Raw genomic sequence first — 16,261 nt, forward strand, 5'->3', positions numbered from 1 at the left:
CAGATTACCTGTTTTGAACAATGGATGCCAACAATAGACAGAGAGTAAGGGGAGGAGGAGGAGGGAGAGACAGGGGACAACAATGAGGAAGAGGAGGAGGAGGGAAGAAGAGACAGAAGGAGAGCCATCTCTGATGAGATCAGGGCCACATTTATTTATCATGTGATCAACCACGGATGGGCCAATGAGAGAAGCCCAGTATGTTTGTACTTTTGTTTTCTTGTTTCATGCTACTGTATACAACACTGTGCTAATCTTACAAACGTAATGTTTTGCCCAATAAATATTTTCTGTTTTACTGTAACATTACATTGTTTTTTACAGTGCACTTTTCAACCACTCTCAGCAAATTAGTTTCTCTCTAGAACATTGTAAATGTAGATATAAGCCTATGAAAGACAAAAGAGCTTTAGATTCAGAACAACAGTGTGTACATGGTATATCCAAATAATTTACTATTACGAAAAAAGTGTTTGCCATTTGATGCAAATGCTTCATTTTGAGATGTGTTTATGGTATTTTTAATGCAGTGTTTCATTTTGAAGGAAATATGAGGCATTTTGTATTTTGTGTGTGCAGTTTTAGGAATTGTGTGTAGAGTTTTGAAAAAAGGAGACATAGTTTTGAAAACGTGTGTAAGGAGTTGGAAAAAACTGTAAAAAACAGAATAGCTTTCAGTCTGGTCCCTATCAAACACTGCTGATTGCAATTCCAGCTGAACGCCTAAGCAGGTGTCTTGTTTTAGACTAGTTAGTGAACATATATGGTATTTATACAGAGAAAGATCAGAAAGATTGTATACAAACACCAAATAAGAATGAAACAATTATACACTGTACTGTTTGAGAGAAACAGGTAAAAGAGCAAAGATACCAACATGTCCAGGTAAGATGTCTGAGGTTATGTACACAGCTATAAAAAAAGTGAAAAACACAAAATCTTAACTATAGTAAAACTGTGTTCTTACTGTTGTTCAGAAAGTAATGGAGGTGAAAGCAATGGAAACACCACATTCATTAGTATTTAGAGATGATTCAGACATCCAATGTGATGAAGAAAACTTGCCACATGATGCTGGAGAGAGGCAGGATTAGTCACACTATTCTTTGTTACTGTTATGTACCTTTAGTTTTTTTTCCAGTAATTCCATAAATTACTAGAGACAAAATACTATATTGAAGCAAACTGCTGCTTTTCATTCCTTCTTTTTTACCTTACGTAAAAATTGGTATATTATAAAATCTATATCTTTTCTTCAAATAAACTATTGAGTAGTGTAAAGTCACTCAAATTGTCAAACTGTAAAGATGAAAAGTTAGTAATTTCTGTCTTGGTGTTTGATGCTAGTGTTTTTAGTCTCAGTGTGTTCTGAGTGACAGTGTGTGTGTCTCAGTGTGTGTGTGTGTGTGTGTGTGTGTGTGTGTGTTGTGTGTGTGTGTGCGTTATCTCAGTGAGGCTTGTGCATAGTGTTTGGCTGCACTGAGCCTGTTTTGAGACGTGTGTTAAGAGTTGTGTTGCTGTGAATGAGTTTTGCAGGAGATGTGAACTGTTTAGTTCAGGTGACTGTTGGTAATGCAGACTGCAGTTAGAGTTTTGCACATGTGGCTCCAGTTGTGCCCACTGTCGTTTAGCAATCGACAAAAACTGTAAATACTATTAATACTTAGTTTCCAGTTGATTAGGTAAACCGAGATGTTATACAGTACATTCTACCTTAATTTTTAAAAATTTATTTAGGATCCCCAATAGTTACCGAAGTAACTATTCTTCCTGGGCTCAACAAAAAAGATAAAACAAAACAAGATAGTCAATGAGTAGGTTTACATGCACACCAATATTACACTATTATTCCAAAATTACAATATGCTGAATTTGAAACAGGTCATGTAAACAGCATATTCCAGTTGGATATTTCAAATAAGACCTTTTCCGAATATAGCATTTTCAGATTAAGACATGTGGGATATTCTGGTATTATTCAGGTTTTAGAGGCATTCTTTTGGACATGTATTCAGCGGACATGTGTTTACGGCTTATGAAAAGCTCTGTGCGTTGCTATGGTTGCTGTACACAAACCAACCAGCCAACAGTTTGCAAGGCTGCAGACCCAATAAGAAGGAGAAACACAGCTTCTTTTAAACATTAAAATCTTGGATATCTATATTGTGAAAGTATCAAAATATTCAGAAGCTGTGCCTTTAAATGAACCATTACGGTCATTCTCTGGCTGCAATGATGGTGCTGAGAGCGCAGATGCAAAAAAACAAAAAACGTAAACGCTGACCACTTAGTTTGAAGCAGGACTTAGATGTTGGAAGCAGGACTTAGATGTTGGCTTAAAGCATGTTCCCTTCACTTTGGAAGTCATAGCTTTGAATGGCATTAGTTTAATGAGTTAACTGCGTTTCAATACAACTAGTGGGAATAACCATTATTATGCTGTGTTTTGAGTGTACAAATACCATAGCAACACGTCCACAGATAGACGTCTTCAAGGGGCGTTGTTCTTCTTCGTAATTTCCGAATGGGAACTCGTTAATCCTGACTTCTCCGTTCAAATTGAACGTACAATTAAATTGCTAAAACGGAGCGTTTCAGACAGACGTTTAACATTTAACTCGTCCAAATTTGACCCGTTTTGAAAGTTCTGAAATATGGGTTTCTTACAAACAAATTGCCCAAAAATAGCATGGCTGCATGCACGTATGTTGTACTGAACCCACCAACATTCTTCGCATGTAAAATTAATGATTACTTCCATGGAATTGTGGGAGTTTTATTCAATTTTATAGCATTCTTTATATATTTTTTTAAATGGTTCAAAAACTGTATCCTGAACAAACTTTGACATAAACCAGTCTGTGATTCACTCAACATCCTCTGATCTTAACTATTAGTCAAAATAATGCATAATTTCAGCTTTTTTAAACAGAAAAATTTGGCATTTCCCATCGACCAAAATTAACTTTTTTTGGCGCTTTATGTTGCTTATTTTGATTCTTTTATCAATGTTTTTTTAACATTTTCAAAAAAAGTTTTTATTCATGGTCAATAAACCTAATTTAAATGTCATTATGTCACATTTTCTTGTTTAAAAAAGCAGGAATCATACATTTAAATTAGGTGTATTGACCATGAATAAAAAAGCATTGAAAAAGTGACAAAAACATTTATAAAAGAATCAAAATAAGCAACAAAAATGTTGGAATAAGCGCCAAATTTTTTTTTATTTTGGTCGATAGTAAGACACCACAAGGGTTAAAAGCATGTAAACATGTTTCAGTAGAAACCCAAAATACAAGTATGAATCTGAAAAAGAGAACAGAACAGAGTGAACTCTTTATGTCTGCAGAGTTGATCATAGTGTTAATTCTTTATTGTCATTACATTGTAGATCATCTTCACGACAAGCAGATATACATACAGTGGTCTTAGATTATATTAGTATCAGTTAGATAGTTAATATCACAGCTAGGTTTTCCCATTGACCAAGCCCCCCTTCCCCCATACCCAAATATCCCTTCACCCTCCCTCCCTCCATCCCTACACATCATACACCGATGTATTGACAACCGTCAAATACGCCACAGGTGCCGAACCGATAAAGAGGACGCAGGAATAAATAAATAAATACATACATTACATAAATAAATAAATAGCAACACGGTGTGTATTTACCCAAATACACACATGTAGCTCACCAGAAGACACTAGGTTCATACAGGCTTATTTTATACAGCCACAAGGCGTAATGTAACATGGCCACAGGCCAGACCAAGGCCACGTTATCATCATCAGTTAGTTTTTAAAGCAAAACAGCCCACAGAGCAGGAACAATCTCATTGGTTCAGTTCAAATGTGCTGGGTAGGGCCTAAAAGAAGCGCAAATGTTAGCAAATGCCTTCCATATTCTAGACGACTCTGAACAGACTTTGAAAAGATTAAAGTCTGACACCATCTCACATCTAAAGACAATCATCTCACATCTCACGTTGATGACATAACGTCATAATATGTAAAGACTGGCGATCTTGCAGGGTCACACATTGCAAGAATACAGTGAGATTTGTTTTGAAAAAGTTGACCAAGCTAGCTAGCTACCGCTACCTTTAGCTGCTAATTTAAGGGAAACTTTGCAGATGTTCTCTTTCTGTCGTACATGCAGATGAACGGCGGCCTTTCACGGAGGTCTGCGCTGTCTGGGTGCCCTCTGGTTAATTGATTATGAATGTCACATGACTCTTAGCCATGTTCTGTAATCCCTGACTGATTCCCATCAGTTTAATTCAAAATATACTCTCTTGAATGTAATAACAAAGACCACAAGCATCTAAATATGTTTTTTTTAAATGAGAAATATGCAGTTTTGGGATTAAGGGGCAATTTGCTGTCGCCATGATTTTCTATTATATCAGAAACAGTCAACACGTGAATACATCAGCCGGATAATCTGACTTTTCGGAAGTTTAGCCTGAACCAATGAGAACATTTCTGCTTTCAGAGTCGCTATAGCTCCGAGGACGGACCGGACCACTAAAGCTTCAGTCGGAGGGTTGGATTCGAAGTGCTCTGCTCGACAATCTGAGAGCGATGTTGAAATTAAACTGAGGCAGGTAACGTGGCCTAAGTCCGACTCTCTCTCTCTTGGGTGAAAAGGGAAAACGTGAGTGTAACACTGTACAAGTCCCTCATTGAGGTTAGAATACATCTCGCCATAGAGGGCAAATCAGCATTGGGGAAAGAAAAACACACAAAAAGAAGAGAAGAGCAACGAAACCATTCGTACAAAGTGCAACATAATTAAAAACATATTCAAGATTTTTTTAAAGCACTTTGTAATTTGGAGAGGAGAGCTATACAAATATAGCATAAGTAAGATAAACACATAAATAACTAAACAATAGAAAATGCAGAGTATCAGTTAACCGAGGCTCCAGTGGGACAAATATATATATATATATATATTTGGAAAAATAAAAACGTCTGTGAAGTGGTTCAGTTTAATGCAGCTCACAGACTTTCCACAGGCGGACTCGAAATATCAGTTTTAGACTCCAAACAAACAGACAAAACAAAGAAAATCAAAATGAGAACACTGAACACAGTTGTGCTCCAAACCCCATCTTTTACAACAACCTGTAACAGTTTTAGTCAAGCAGGTACAGTATCTCGCAGAAACAGAGTTAGTTAAGTTAGAGTTTGTTTGTGATTTTATTGACGCTGTCACAAATGTGCTTTGGCAATGGAAGACATGTCCAACAGCTCTTTAGATAGACAGACATCTCTTCCTTTTATTGAAACATGTTATTGTTAGATTATCATTTATTGCCTTGGTATTCAACGTTTATTGACTGTAGATAGATTATATTGGTTCTCTGGTTGAAAATATTATTATCTGTGTCTAAAACAACATTATGGCTTTCAAGAGGAACTCTTAAACTTTCCCATCCTCCAACCAAACCGTGTGTATTATTTCTATCGTCAACTAACAACTAACTATTGTTGACTTGTTGTAATGTATTCAGAATACAAGAAGATTAAGTATCCACTTTAAACGTTTTACTTTTACATTCTGACAATAGTTTGATACATCCTACCTATATGTAGCCTGGTCCTACCAGACTTTTAACTTCTGGATATTCAGCAGTGTTGCCACAACAGACCGAATGGCTTTGCTTGCATCTTTCTCTGCCGTCATTACGGAACTACAACTCACTGGCGCACAACCTCAATGTCATCGTTCTCAGCCACTCCCTCTGTTTGCTGATTGGAACAGTAAAGATTTGACCGGAGAAAACCCAAGAATATACCGCAAACCCAGACAGAGTGCTGAAGGAAAATGAAAATTGATCCGAAGTACGTAGGAGGGCAGTGCCAGGCTAACCTATATGTTAAAAGTGACAGAAAATGTCTCGTTTAGAAACAAGTTACTTACAGTTTGAGCTATATTGAAACCGGTTTGAGCACACGTTCTCTGGGTGTGCATCCTGCAGTGGTAGATTTTGGGTCAGGGACAAATGTGACAACATCTTAAATATAAATCATGGAATGGGAAAAAAGATTGGGAAATTATTTTTTATAGTTTGTATCAGTCCACGTCCTTAAAGCCCCTTGGCTGTTATTGTAATATATGACAGTAATAATTGTTTCAAGAGCCATTTTGGATTCTGTTAGTTTTGAGCCTCCTGCCACTTGGGGCAGTAGTTCACTGTCAATTAGACAAGGGCTTATACTCAAGTGTCCAAAATGTCCAAAAAGGCGTCCAAAAAAAGCGTCCAAAACGGTGAAAAGAGTGTCCAAAATATCATCAAAAAGTGTTGAAAAAAGCATTGAAAATGTTGGAAAAAACGTCAAAAATAAGCTTAGAAAAAGCGTCAATGGGTCAATAAAGCGTAGAAAAAAGTAGTATAGTGGTATACAGAGAGACTGAGTGGACTGGTTATAGTGGGACAGTCTTTGTGTTAAAAACACTGGACATTTGGTCGTCTTTTGCACGCGTCTTAAACAAACTTCTACCAATCGGCAACCGTGGTGGTCATTCGTTTGATAGGCAAAGGGGTCACTACAATTGAAAATGTGATAAAAACCATTCAAAGTAAAAATGTTTCGTCCTTCAGACTATGTATCCCAAGATGTATTCTCAATATATAAAACCTTTCTCTGTATTTTAACAGAATCTGTTACATTTAGGATGACTCCATACTCAGGCGCTAAATACTTAAACTTTTAAGTATTCTGCTGCTCAACACTGCAAAGACGGGAAAGTGAAGCGAAAAGGCTAGCCTGTTAGCCACACAAAAAAGACCCTACGCTGTTCTAATTTAACAATACAGCCAACACATTAAATATCCAATAAAACATCCATTACAGTTCAGTTTTAGTTTTAAAAATGTAATCATGGTAAATGAGAACACGAATCTAGGCGACCGATGTAGACGAAGAGCTCCGATCTTTGACACCACGCAGTTGTTTTATGTACAATGGAGTCGATATAAACCCAGCACCAGACCAACAAGTTCACAAGTCTTATGTTTCGTTTGAATGGACGGACAAGACACATTTGATCAGATCTCTTTGCTTTGACATTGCAGTCACCTGTCTAATCGTCTGTGAAACTCACTGGCAGCTTTTCTCGTAGCGACAAGTGCCAAAGCTGACAAAAATCTGACGTTCTGATGTTAAAATGTTCAGCTGCTGCGATCAGGGCTTTAAATTAACTTTTTTAGAACACAAACCAACTTGGCTAGCAGATATTTAAAGTTACCAACCAATCAGATGTTCCACTAGCCACATGTTTTCCTAACTAATTTTACTACCTAATTTCATCTCCTCTGGTTTGTTTTGTTCCGTTCGTTTTCTCCGTTTTAGCTTAGCTTGTAATCGATACCACACATGCCAGGCATGTATTTAACAGTTGTAAGACACGTCAAGCAAATGTTTCCAAGCCAAGCGAACTTTCCAACATTCTTGGTGGAAAACAGACCAATCTGGCAACACTCGCTGTGCACGGAATATGCACAGCAATAACTGGAACACGGTCTTACCCCGGTTACACAGCAAAAAAAAAAAATGTTTACCCGCATTTGGCAGGTGGGCAGGTGTTAATTTAAAGCCCTGGCTGCAATCAAACACTAAAACGTACCGATGCTTCCCAGCGGCCTTAAAAAAGTTGATCTGTTTAATGTAAAAATCTGTGATAAATAGTTGAACTATTACAGAGCCTTTAAGAATAAGGACTAGACTCTTTAAACACTGCCTTATAAAGAACACTTCTGATACAGATAAACACTTAGGTAGGTAGCACTGTGGTATTGTAACAGTCGCAGGAAAAAAAAAAAAAAAAAAAATTTAAAAAAAAAAAAAAAAAAAAGGAAAAAAAAAAAAAAGAGATTGTCCTCCAAAAAAAAAGCCTACATGGATTGCTTTGTTCAAGCAGCAAATACGAGTCATATTTAGGTTTATAGTGGCGGCGCCCTCTAGTGGCCGTAGTAATTATGACCGGAGCAAAGCAGGAAGTAAGGTGACGAATTGGGTTGGTGGACGGGTTAAAAAAACACAGGACTTTCATCCAGGAGACTGGGGGTTCATGTCCCGTTTCAAAATAAAAGAAAACTGAGTTTTTTTTTTATCAAACTAAAATTCTATCACCCAGGACTGAAATCTTAAGGACTGCAACTTTAAGGACCCGCTGAGCATCAGCCTTCCTAAATGTAATTAATGGTAGAGGACTTAAAACAATATGAATTTGAATACGGCTCACGCAGTCCTGCATGCAAAAGCCACGAATAAGACGAGTGAACACGCATCTACTCCACACAGAACACTGTGAATGGGTGACTCAGAAAAAAGATCCATGCACACCTGGTGAAAAGTTCTGGTCAATGCAATTGGCGCTGCTGTCCGGAAAAATCACGTAACCCAGAGTTTATCGACGTGATAAATGAGTTTCCTGACCCCAAAACCTTTAAAAACCTTCCCATTAAAGGATAAATGGGTGACGGTCTGTAAAAATCTACTTATTGCAGATACGACTTTATTCCAAAGATGCACCCCTAAAAAAAAACTACATTTCACGGGCGACTTCCTACTCTCGTTTCTGATTTGGCTGGTTCATGCGTACAGCCAGTTGAGTCGATACTCAGAAAAAAAGGCAGAGTATGTTACAAGAGTACGAGATGTACTCAAAGAAAAGCAGAATGGTCTGGTGCCCTATCTGCAGCTCCAGACCATGAGTTAGAGGCCTGTATACGGTATGGAGCCATGCTGAAAGTGCAAGTAAAGAAGGGAAGGAGGAAAAGACAGAAAGTGGGGAAGGCTGTGACAAATCTCGGACTGAAGAAGAGCACAGGAAAAGGCAAGTCAAGGTAGAAAAGACAGAAGTACTCTGAGAGAAAAACAGCAAGAAACTTTAAGGGTAATTTAGTTGTTTTTTTTCAAACTGGACCCTATTTTCCCACGCATTGGTATAAAAGTGACTGATGGGAACACTTTCTCCGCTGACAGGCTCAGATTATTATTCTAAGTGTCTGACAACATTATGGAAAGGATCCCTACAGAGATAGACCTTTTTGTTTAAGAGTAAGATCCTTTTCGTTCAACCAGAAATAGCTCCAAAATCGCTATCACCAAACCCACCAGACTCCATGTAAATAATCACTACTTTTAGCGTGTATAGAGCTAGCATATTTTCACATGTAAATGGCTGAATTAAAGGTTTATTTCAACCAAACCAGAGTGTGATTGTTGGAACAGTTGAAAGAAAGAACCAAGACTGCTTTTGTTTTATTTTGTTTCTCTTGACTTTGAATGAAGTGTGTTTTACGCTGATAACAATACTGTTTATTTACATGGAGTCTGGTGGGTTTGGTGATGGTGATTTTGGGGCTGTATCGTGTTAAACAAAAAGGATCTTACTCTTTAACAAAAAGGTCTATCTCTGTAGGGATCCTTTTCATAATGTTGTCAGACACTCTCACTAGGCCTGTCAGCGGTAAAAACTGAACTTTTAGTGGATGCAAAATCAACGAAATTGCTCATTTAACATCACGTTGCAGTTTCGTCTTGCTTAATACTGGACCAATTTCAAAGACGGTTGTTCCCATCACACACTAAGACACAAAAACATGAGAAAATGAGAGAGTCCTTGTTTAAAAAAAAAAACCCTGAAGTAACCCTTCAAGAAGAGAAGAAAAGACAGCAGCACAAAAGAAGCTGTCGGGGAATTTAACAGACAAGCAAGGCTTTGTGCTGGCTCGGTCATAATAGAGTAAGAACAAGTCGAAACGCACATACAGACACACACATGCACGTACATACAGTATACACCCTGCCTTTAAGTCTCCAAAGCCTCATTGGTTCCCAGTGCCGCCCGGCTGAGTGAGCGGTGTAAAAAGATCATCATCTCTGCGTCTTGTCTTCCCCTTTCAATCCCTCCTTTCTTTCTGCATCTCTCAGACTTAAAATCCTCCTCCCATCGCCGTCCCACTGCCTCGTCTCGTCCATCCCCGTCTCCGCCATTGCAGTCCGTTTTTTGTGAAAGCAGAATCGCACAAAGAGCACAGGAAGAAGAAGTAGAAGGAGGGCGTGGTTTTACGTTTTTCAGGGTGTCTCGATTGGTCGAGGGGTTTGAGGGTCAGGTCATTGGCGGAGGGTGAGGGGGGGAGAACTAATGGGGGAGCGGCACCAGGATATCGACGTAGTTGATGGGGAAGAAGCCCGACTGGCCGTTGATCATGCCCTCGTACCAGTTGTCGTCAATCTGATTGGTCAGGGTGATGATGTCGCCCTCTTTGAAGCCCAGCTCGCCCTCGTTCTCTGGTTCAAAGTCGTAGAGCGCTCGGCAACACGGCTGGTCCATGGGGGCTGGGGGGGTGGGGGACACAAGCCAAAAATATATGAATTGTAGGCCTGTAACAGTTATTACATAATTGTCTAACTGGCAATTTTTTTTGACATACCTTTTCTGCATCAAATTATGGTGCAAATGTCTTTATGTATGTAAAGGAAATTATAATGTAAATGTAAATTACGCCTATGGGTCCAGCCAAGGGCGTAATTTTGGGTTCAACATTGGGGGATTGAGATCTCCAACTATCTAGGGACATGTCTGCATGTATTACAAAAAGAGATAAAAACCTTGAAAAAGCAACACAAACGTTTAAAAAAAAGCCAGGAAAAGATTGGAAATGAGACAAAAACCTTCCATAACAGCAACAAAAACCTTAAAAAGGAACAAAAATCTCCAACCTCCAATCTTAGATCTCCAACTATCCAGGGACATGTCTGCATATTTCAAAAAAAGCTACAAAAAATTTAAAGAAGCGACAAAAAGGCCAAGAGGCAAAAAAACAACTTAAAATGCGACATTGCCCAACAAAAAAAACCTTGCAAAACCTTGAAAAAGGCTACAAAAACTTAGAAAAAAGCTACATTTTTTTTTTAAAAAAGCGGAAAAAATGTCGTAAAAAGCAACAAATACCTTAAAAAGGAACTAAAATTTTAGAAAAAAAAAGCCCAGTTCTGATTATTGGGGGGCCGGGGGGCGCTTGTAAATTACACCTATGTGTATATAACTGTATATATACACACTACCGGTCAAAAGTTTAGGGTCACTTCGAAATCTCCATTCCACTCCATTATAGACAGCATACCAGTTGCATTGTTTTTTTTAACCAGGGCAGCAGTTTTCAGATTACATTATGAGCTTACATAATTGCAAAAGGGTTCTCCCAATATTTTCTCAGTTAGCCTTTTAAAATGATATCAGATTAGTAAACAGAATGTGCCTTTGGAGCACTGGATGAATGGTTGCTGATAATGGGCTATGTAGATATTGCATTAAAGATTAGCCACTTCTTTCTACAACAGTCGAGAACCCTTATGCAATTATGTAAGCACATAATGTAATCTGAAAACTGCTGCCCTGATTTAAAAAACAATGCAACTGATCTCAGCTGGTATTCTGTCTGTAATGGAGTGGAATGGAAATTTCTAAGTGACCCCAAACTTTTGACCGGTAGTGTAAATTTCTATCCATTTTGTTTCTATGGGTCCAGCACTCGTTCTCCAACCCAGAGTGGACTCCCAGACGGTGTACCTGGTGATCTTCCGGGCGACTTGGCCGAGTGGATCCCCCCGTTGTGGCTTTCGCTGGACGGCAGCAGCTCCAGAGTCATTCGGGGTTTGGGAGTGTACTCTTTCCTCGGTTTATTGGACACTTCTTTTATCCTGCAGGGACACAATATCAACGTTCAATACGTTGGTTTGTGTATGTACGCACCTATTACCAAGGCAAACTCCACGTACAGTAATAACTACTGTGGCAATAAACACGAGGGCTGCACGATACGTTTGTGTCTCAAACCGCGCCCTTCCGTTAGTGCAATAACAGCAGTACGCTTTGTACACTACGTACTGAATTGTATAGTGCGTACATTTCAAAGGGGGAGTGTTGTCTCAAATCGCGCACAGCCGTTGTGCACTTACCGGAAATGATGATCACATTTCACCCTTTCTTCTTTTTCTTGTGTGAAATTCTGAATTTCACTGGGTGAGAGCATTCCCGCCACCTGCTGTTTCCCATGAAAAAATACATTCCTTCTTTGTTCTTGATCTTTTAATAAATAAAATTGCATTAGCTAGAAAACGTAACAGTATCTTGATATTGTTTTTGTTGTTGTTGTTGTTGTTGCTCCTTACTCAATGTTTTCAATTAAGTAATTATATTTATTCTTTGCTTTATTCTTTGGATGGATGGATGGATGGATAGATGAATGGATGGATGGATGGATGGTTGATGGATAGATGGATGGATAGATGGATGGTTGGATGGTTGGATGGTTGGATGGTTGGATGGTTGATGGATAGATGGATAGATGGATAGATGGATGGTTGATGGATGATGGATGGATGGTTGATGGATAGATGGATGGATGGATGGATGGTTGATGGTTGATGGATGATAGATGGATGGATGGATGGATGGATGGTTGATGGTTGGATTCATGGATGGTTGGTTGGTTGGTTGGTTGATGGATGGATGGATAGATAGATAGATGGATGGATGGTTGATGGATGGATGAATGGATGAATGGATGGATGGATAGATGGATGGATGGTTGATGGATGGATGAATGGATGGATGGATGGATGAATGAGTGCACCTTCCGGGTAGTATTTGACCACACTTCGACAGTGTGAAAACACTATGTACTCAAAATAGCTAGTGCAAGTACAGAAACGCGCAATTTGAGACACAGCAACGCTATATGCAATAACAGTGTTGAATACGGCGATAACGACATTACTTGCGATACGTAAATGGATATTGGAAGTATTCAGTATTCTGCTAAAATACAACAAACTGCTTGTTGGATTTCAAACAAATGTTAAGGAAATCATTTCCAACTTTAATTAAATTCAATTAAACTTTGAATTAAACATAAAAGGCAGCATTAATAAAACAATGACAGTTCACATGTTAAAGCGCAGTTTTTATACTGATACTTCTTTCAACTGACACCAAAAATCTCGGAGTGTCTTTCGCGATGACGATAAAAGAACAATATATTGTGCAGCGCTAATGAATATCTTTCTGATTCTCATACAGTAGAATAACACAAGGTTTGTCTATCCACACTTATCTGATCCATACCTGTCCTCCATTTTACTGGCGAGCTGTTGGAGGATTTCGGCCGAGCGGGTGTGGTATTCCAGCTGAGCCTGAACCAACGCTGCCAGCTGGCTCACCTGCTCTATCTGCAACACACACACACACACACACGTTTTTTTTCTCTCCTCCTGTTCTGTACCCATGCTGGGCCTGGGTCTGGCTTGGCACAGCATGGCACAGGAACACACGGGGAACTATAGCAACGGACAGGGTGAATATTTGATCATGTTTGTGTCCATATTGTGGAGAAGATATCCACCCTTTTTTTTTTTTATTTAAAGATGTTTTTGCAGTTTCCCTCCAGGGGAGAATCGGATCATATTTCTGTTTCCACTTGTGTTTAACATGTTTTGTGTTTGTTGTTTGAACATTGCTTGGCTCTTACTTTTTCTGTAAATCTCCACTCGTGTCACTCACTGGAGCAGAGCAGCGCTAACAACCAGGGTAACGTTGGTATTTTTTACCCATGGGTTTTGTTTCTAATTGACTGACTGGGACAACAATTTTTGCAATTGGTCCATTATTAACTCTCCTGTTGTTCTCGGGTCAAATTTGACCCATTTTCAAAAAGTTTCTATATCAGAAATTTGGGTTTGTTTCAACCAAATTGTTGAAAGATATAACGTGGGTGGTTCACAAGTTAAATAAATGATCAGTTCACTACTTTCATTGAATTTGAGCGTCTTGTTCAATTTTATAGCATTTGATAAAGAAATGGATTAAAGAACGTTGAAAAAAAGCGACAACAATTTCAGAAAAAGCTTCAAAAACGTCAAAACAAATGTGGAAAAAATCAACAAAAACATCAGAGAAAGTGACAAAAAAAACAACGAAAAGTGTCACAAAAGATGAAAACATAAAAAGTAAAGTTTAAACTTTTAAATTTTGACCCAGAAAAAAAAAAAATTGCATGATTGACGGGAAGACAACACGAGGGTTAACCGAGACCGCTGCAGTCGGAAGCATTTTAAACGGTCCACACTTTCAAAGACTGTTGCTCCAATCAGTCACATAGACACAACCCCCCACAGTTACCCATAATAATGGGCAGATGAATTGACTTCTGAAAGTCTCCGATAGTTCCAGCCCTGCATCCGAGGTAAATAAAGTCCTTACATCGCTCTCCAGCAGGTTGAACATGCTCTGCTCGGCGACCTCTTTGCTCTCGTCGAACTTCTCCAGCGCCTGTTTGAGTTCCTCGTCCTGGACCCCTTTCCCCTGGCGCTTCTTCTTGTAGTCAAAGTCCAGACGCCTTCCCTCCATCTTCTTCAGGTGGTGCTGCAGCGGAGAGAGGGGAAACAAGACGGGGAAACAAAATCACTTCGGAGAACGTTTACGACTCATAAAGATGTCTCATTTGCTTCTGGTAAAGTTCCTACACAGCATCTGTACTCTACAGTTTTTTTAGCTTCTATTACTGCTTAAATCTTTCAGATACATTCAGGGTCCTATCTTGCACCCGGCGCAGCCCGACGCAAAGCCTGATGCAAGTGTCTTTGCTAGTTTAAGACCGACGCAGTCGTTTAAATAGCAAATGCACCTGTGCCCATCATAAGATGGTCTTACAGGGAGGTGTGTTCAGGTGCATTCTGGGCGTATTGCTATCTTGAGGCTACTGGAAGTGATCGCGCCATTGACCAACAAACACCTGGTCTAAAGTCAATATCGCAGCATTTCATTGTTATTTTAACAGCAAATTAGTAAAATGCTCCTAGGCTCGTACACAGCGTGCGCACACTATGCTTGTTACACACACAGGGACGCACAGCAGCACACACACATGCAGAAGACTGCATATAAAAATATTACGGTGTAAATCCTCCATCATAATAGCAATGCTCCGAGGAGGTCCAAACGCGCCTGGCTTTTAAAGGGAACGGGAGATGATCTCTGATTGGTTTATTGCATGTTACGCCCAAAACACACCTATGAATTAATGAAGACACTAAGTACAACCCTTTTGAACCATGCACCCGGCACATGGACCCTTTTTTCCGCTGTCAAAAGTGGATTTGGACACGCCCTAAACGCACCTGCGCCAGGCACTTCACGCCGTGCGCTTAGATCGTTAAAATAGGGCCCTAAGGCTGGGGGTCCCAAACTTTGTAATGTGAATGACCCCTAAACTGAGAAAAATTAAAACACTGACCCCCATCTGACAAGATTTTGTCCCAAAAAGTCGGAAAACAATTTCAATAAAAAATAAATAAAACTTTAAGAAAGAAGTCATAAAATTCCAAGAAAAATGTCTGAATATTTCAATATAAAAATAAATATGAAACCCATGACTGAAACAGTCATACATTCTGTCTTTGTGTTACTTTTGGATGGAATTAAAGTGAAAATAACGATTCAGCTCAAGGACCCCTTGGGGGTCCTCAGACCCCACTTTGGGAACCACTACTTTAATTTTAAGTTTCCTCCGAAGCCTTTAAACAGGGACGCAGAGCCTCACCTGGATCTCTTTGAGGTCTTTGTCGTGGAGGTTCTGCAGCGGGTCGATGAAGTTCTGTTTGACCTCCATGTCCAGAGCGTCCTTCACCTCGCCCAGCTCCTTCACCTGCGCTGGCACTCGATCAGAGCCTGGCCTGGGGAGAGAGACACAAACAGACAGAGACAGGGAGACAGAGAGAGAGAGACAGAGAGAGAAAAAAAAAAAAAATATATATATATATATATATATATATATATATATATATATATATATAGAGAGAGAAAGAAAAAAAAAAAAAAAAAAAAAGAAAAAAAAGGGGGGGGGGGGAGAGAGAGAGAGAGAGAGAGAAAAAAAAAAAAAAAAAAAAAAGGGGGGAGGGAAAAAAAGAGAGAGAGAGGGGAGAGATAGATAGAGAGAGAGAGAGAGAGAGAGAGACAGAGAGAGAAACAGAGAGAGAGGAGGAAGAGAGAGATTAATATATATATATATATATAGAGAGAGAGAGAGAGAGAGAGAGGGGGGGAGAGAGGGAGTGAGAGATGGAGGGAGAAAGAGAAATATATATAGAGAGAGGGAGGGAGAGAGAAATAAATAAATATATACATATATATATATATATATATATATATAGAGAGAGAGAGAGAGAGAGAGAGAGA

The 16,261-nt window shown here is 39.2% G+C and overlaps 1 protein-coding gene across 1 annotated transcript in view; it reads right to left on the reverse strand.

Moving 5' to 3' along the window:
• Nucleotides 1–9,442: 9,442 nt before the first annotated feature.
• LOC120573522 (endophilin-A1-like) overlaps nucleotides 9,443–16,261 on the reverse strand; it is a 40,151-nt gene continuing 33,332 nt past the window's right edge. The window contains exons 6-10 of the mRNA XM_039823308.1: nucleotides 15,627–15,754; nucleotides 14,288–14,449; nucleotides 13,154–13,257; nucleotides 11,597–11,727; nucleotides 9,443–10,362 (exon numbers count right to left, since the gene is read on the reverse strand). Coding sequence (XP_039679242.1) covers nucleotides 10,166–10,362; nucleotides 11,597–11,727; nucleotides 13,154–13,257; nucleotides 14,288–14,449; nucleotides 15,627–15,754 — 722 coding nt within the window. The 3' untranslated portion in view covers nucleotides 9,443–10,165. The remainder of the gene's footprint in view (nucleotides 10,363–11,596; nucleotides 11,728–13,153; nucleotides 13,258–14,287; nucleotides 14,450–15,626; nucleotides 15,755–16,261) is intronic.

This window comes from Perca fluviatilis, chromosome 14, assembly GCF_010015445.1.
Source record: "Perca fluviatilis chromosome 14, GENO_Pfluv_1.0, whole genome shotgun sequence".
Lineage (NCBI taxonomy): Eukaryota > Metazoa > Chordata > Actinopteri > Perciformes > Percidae > Perca > Perca fluviatilis.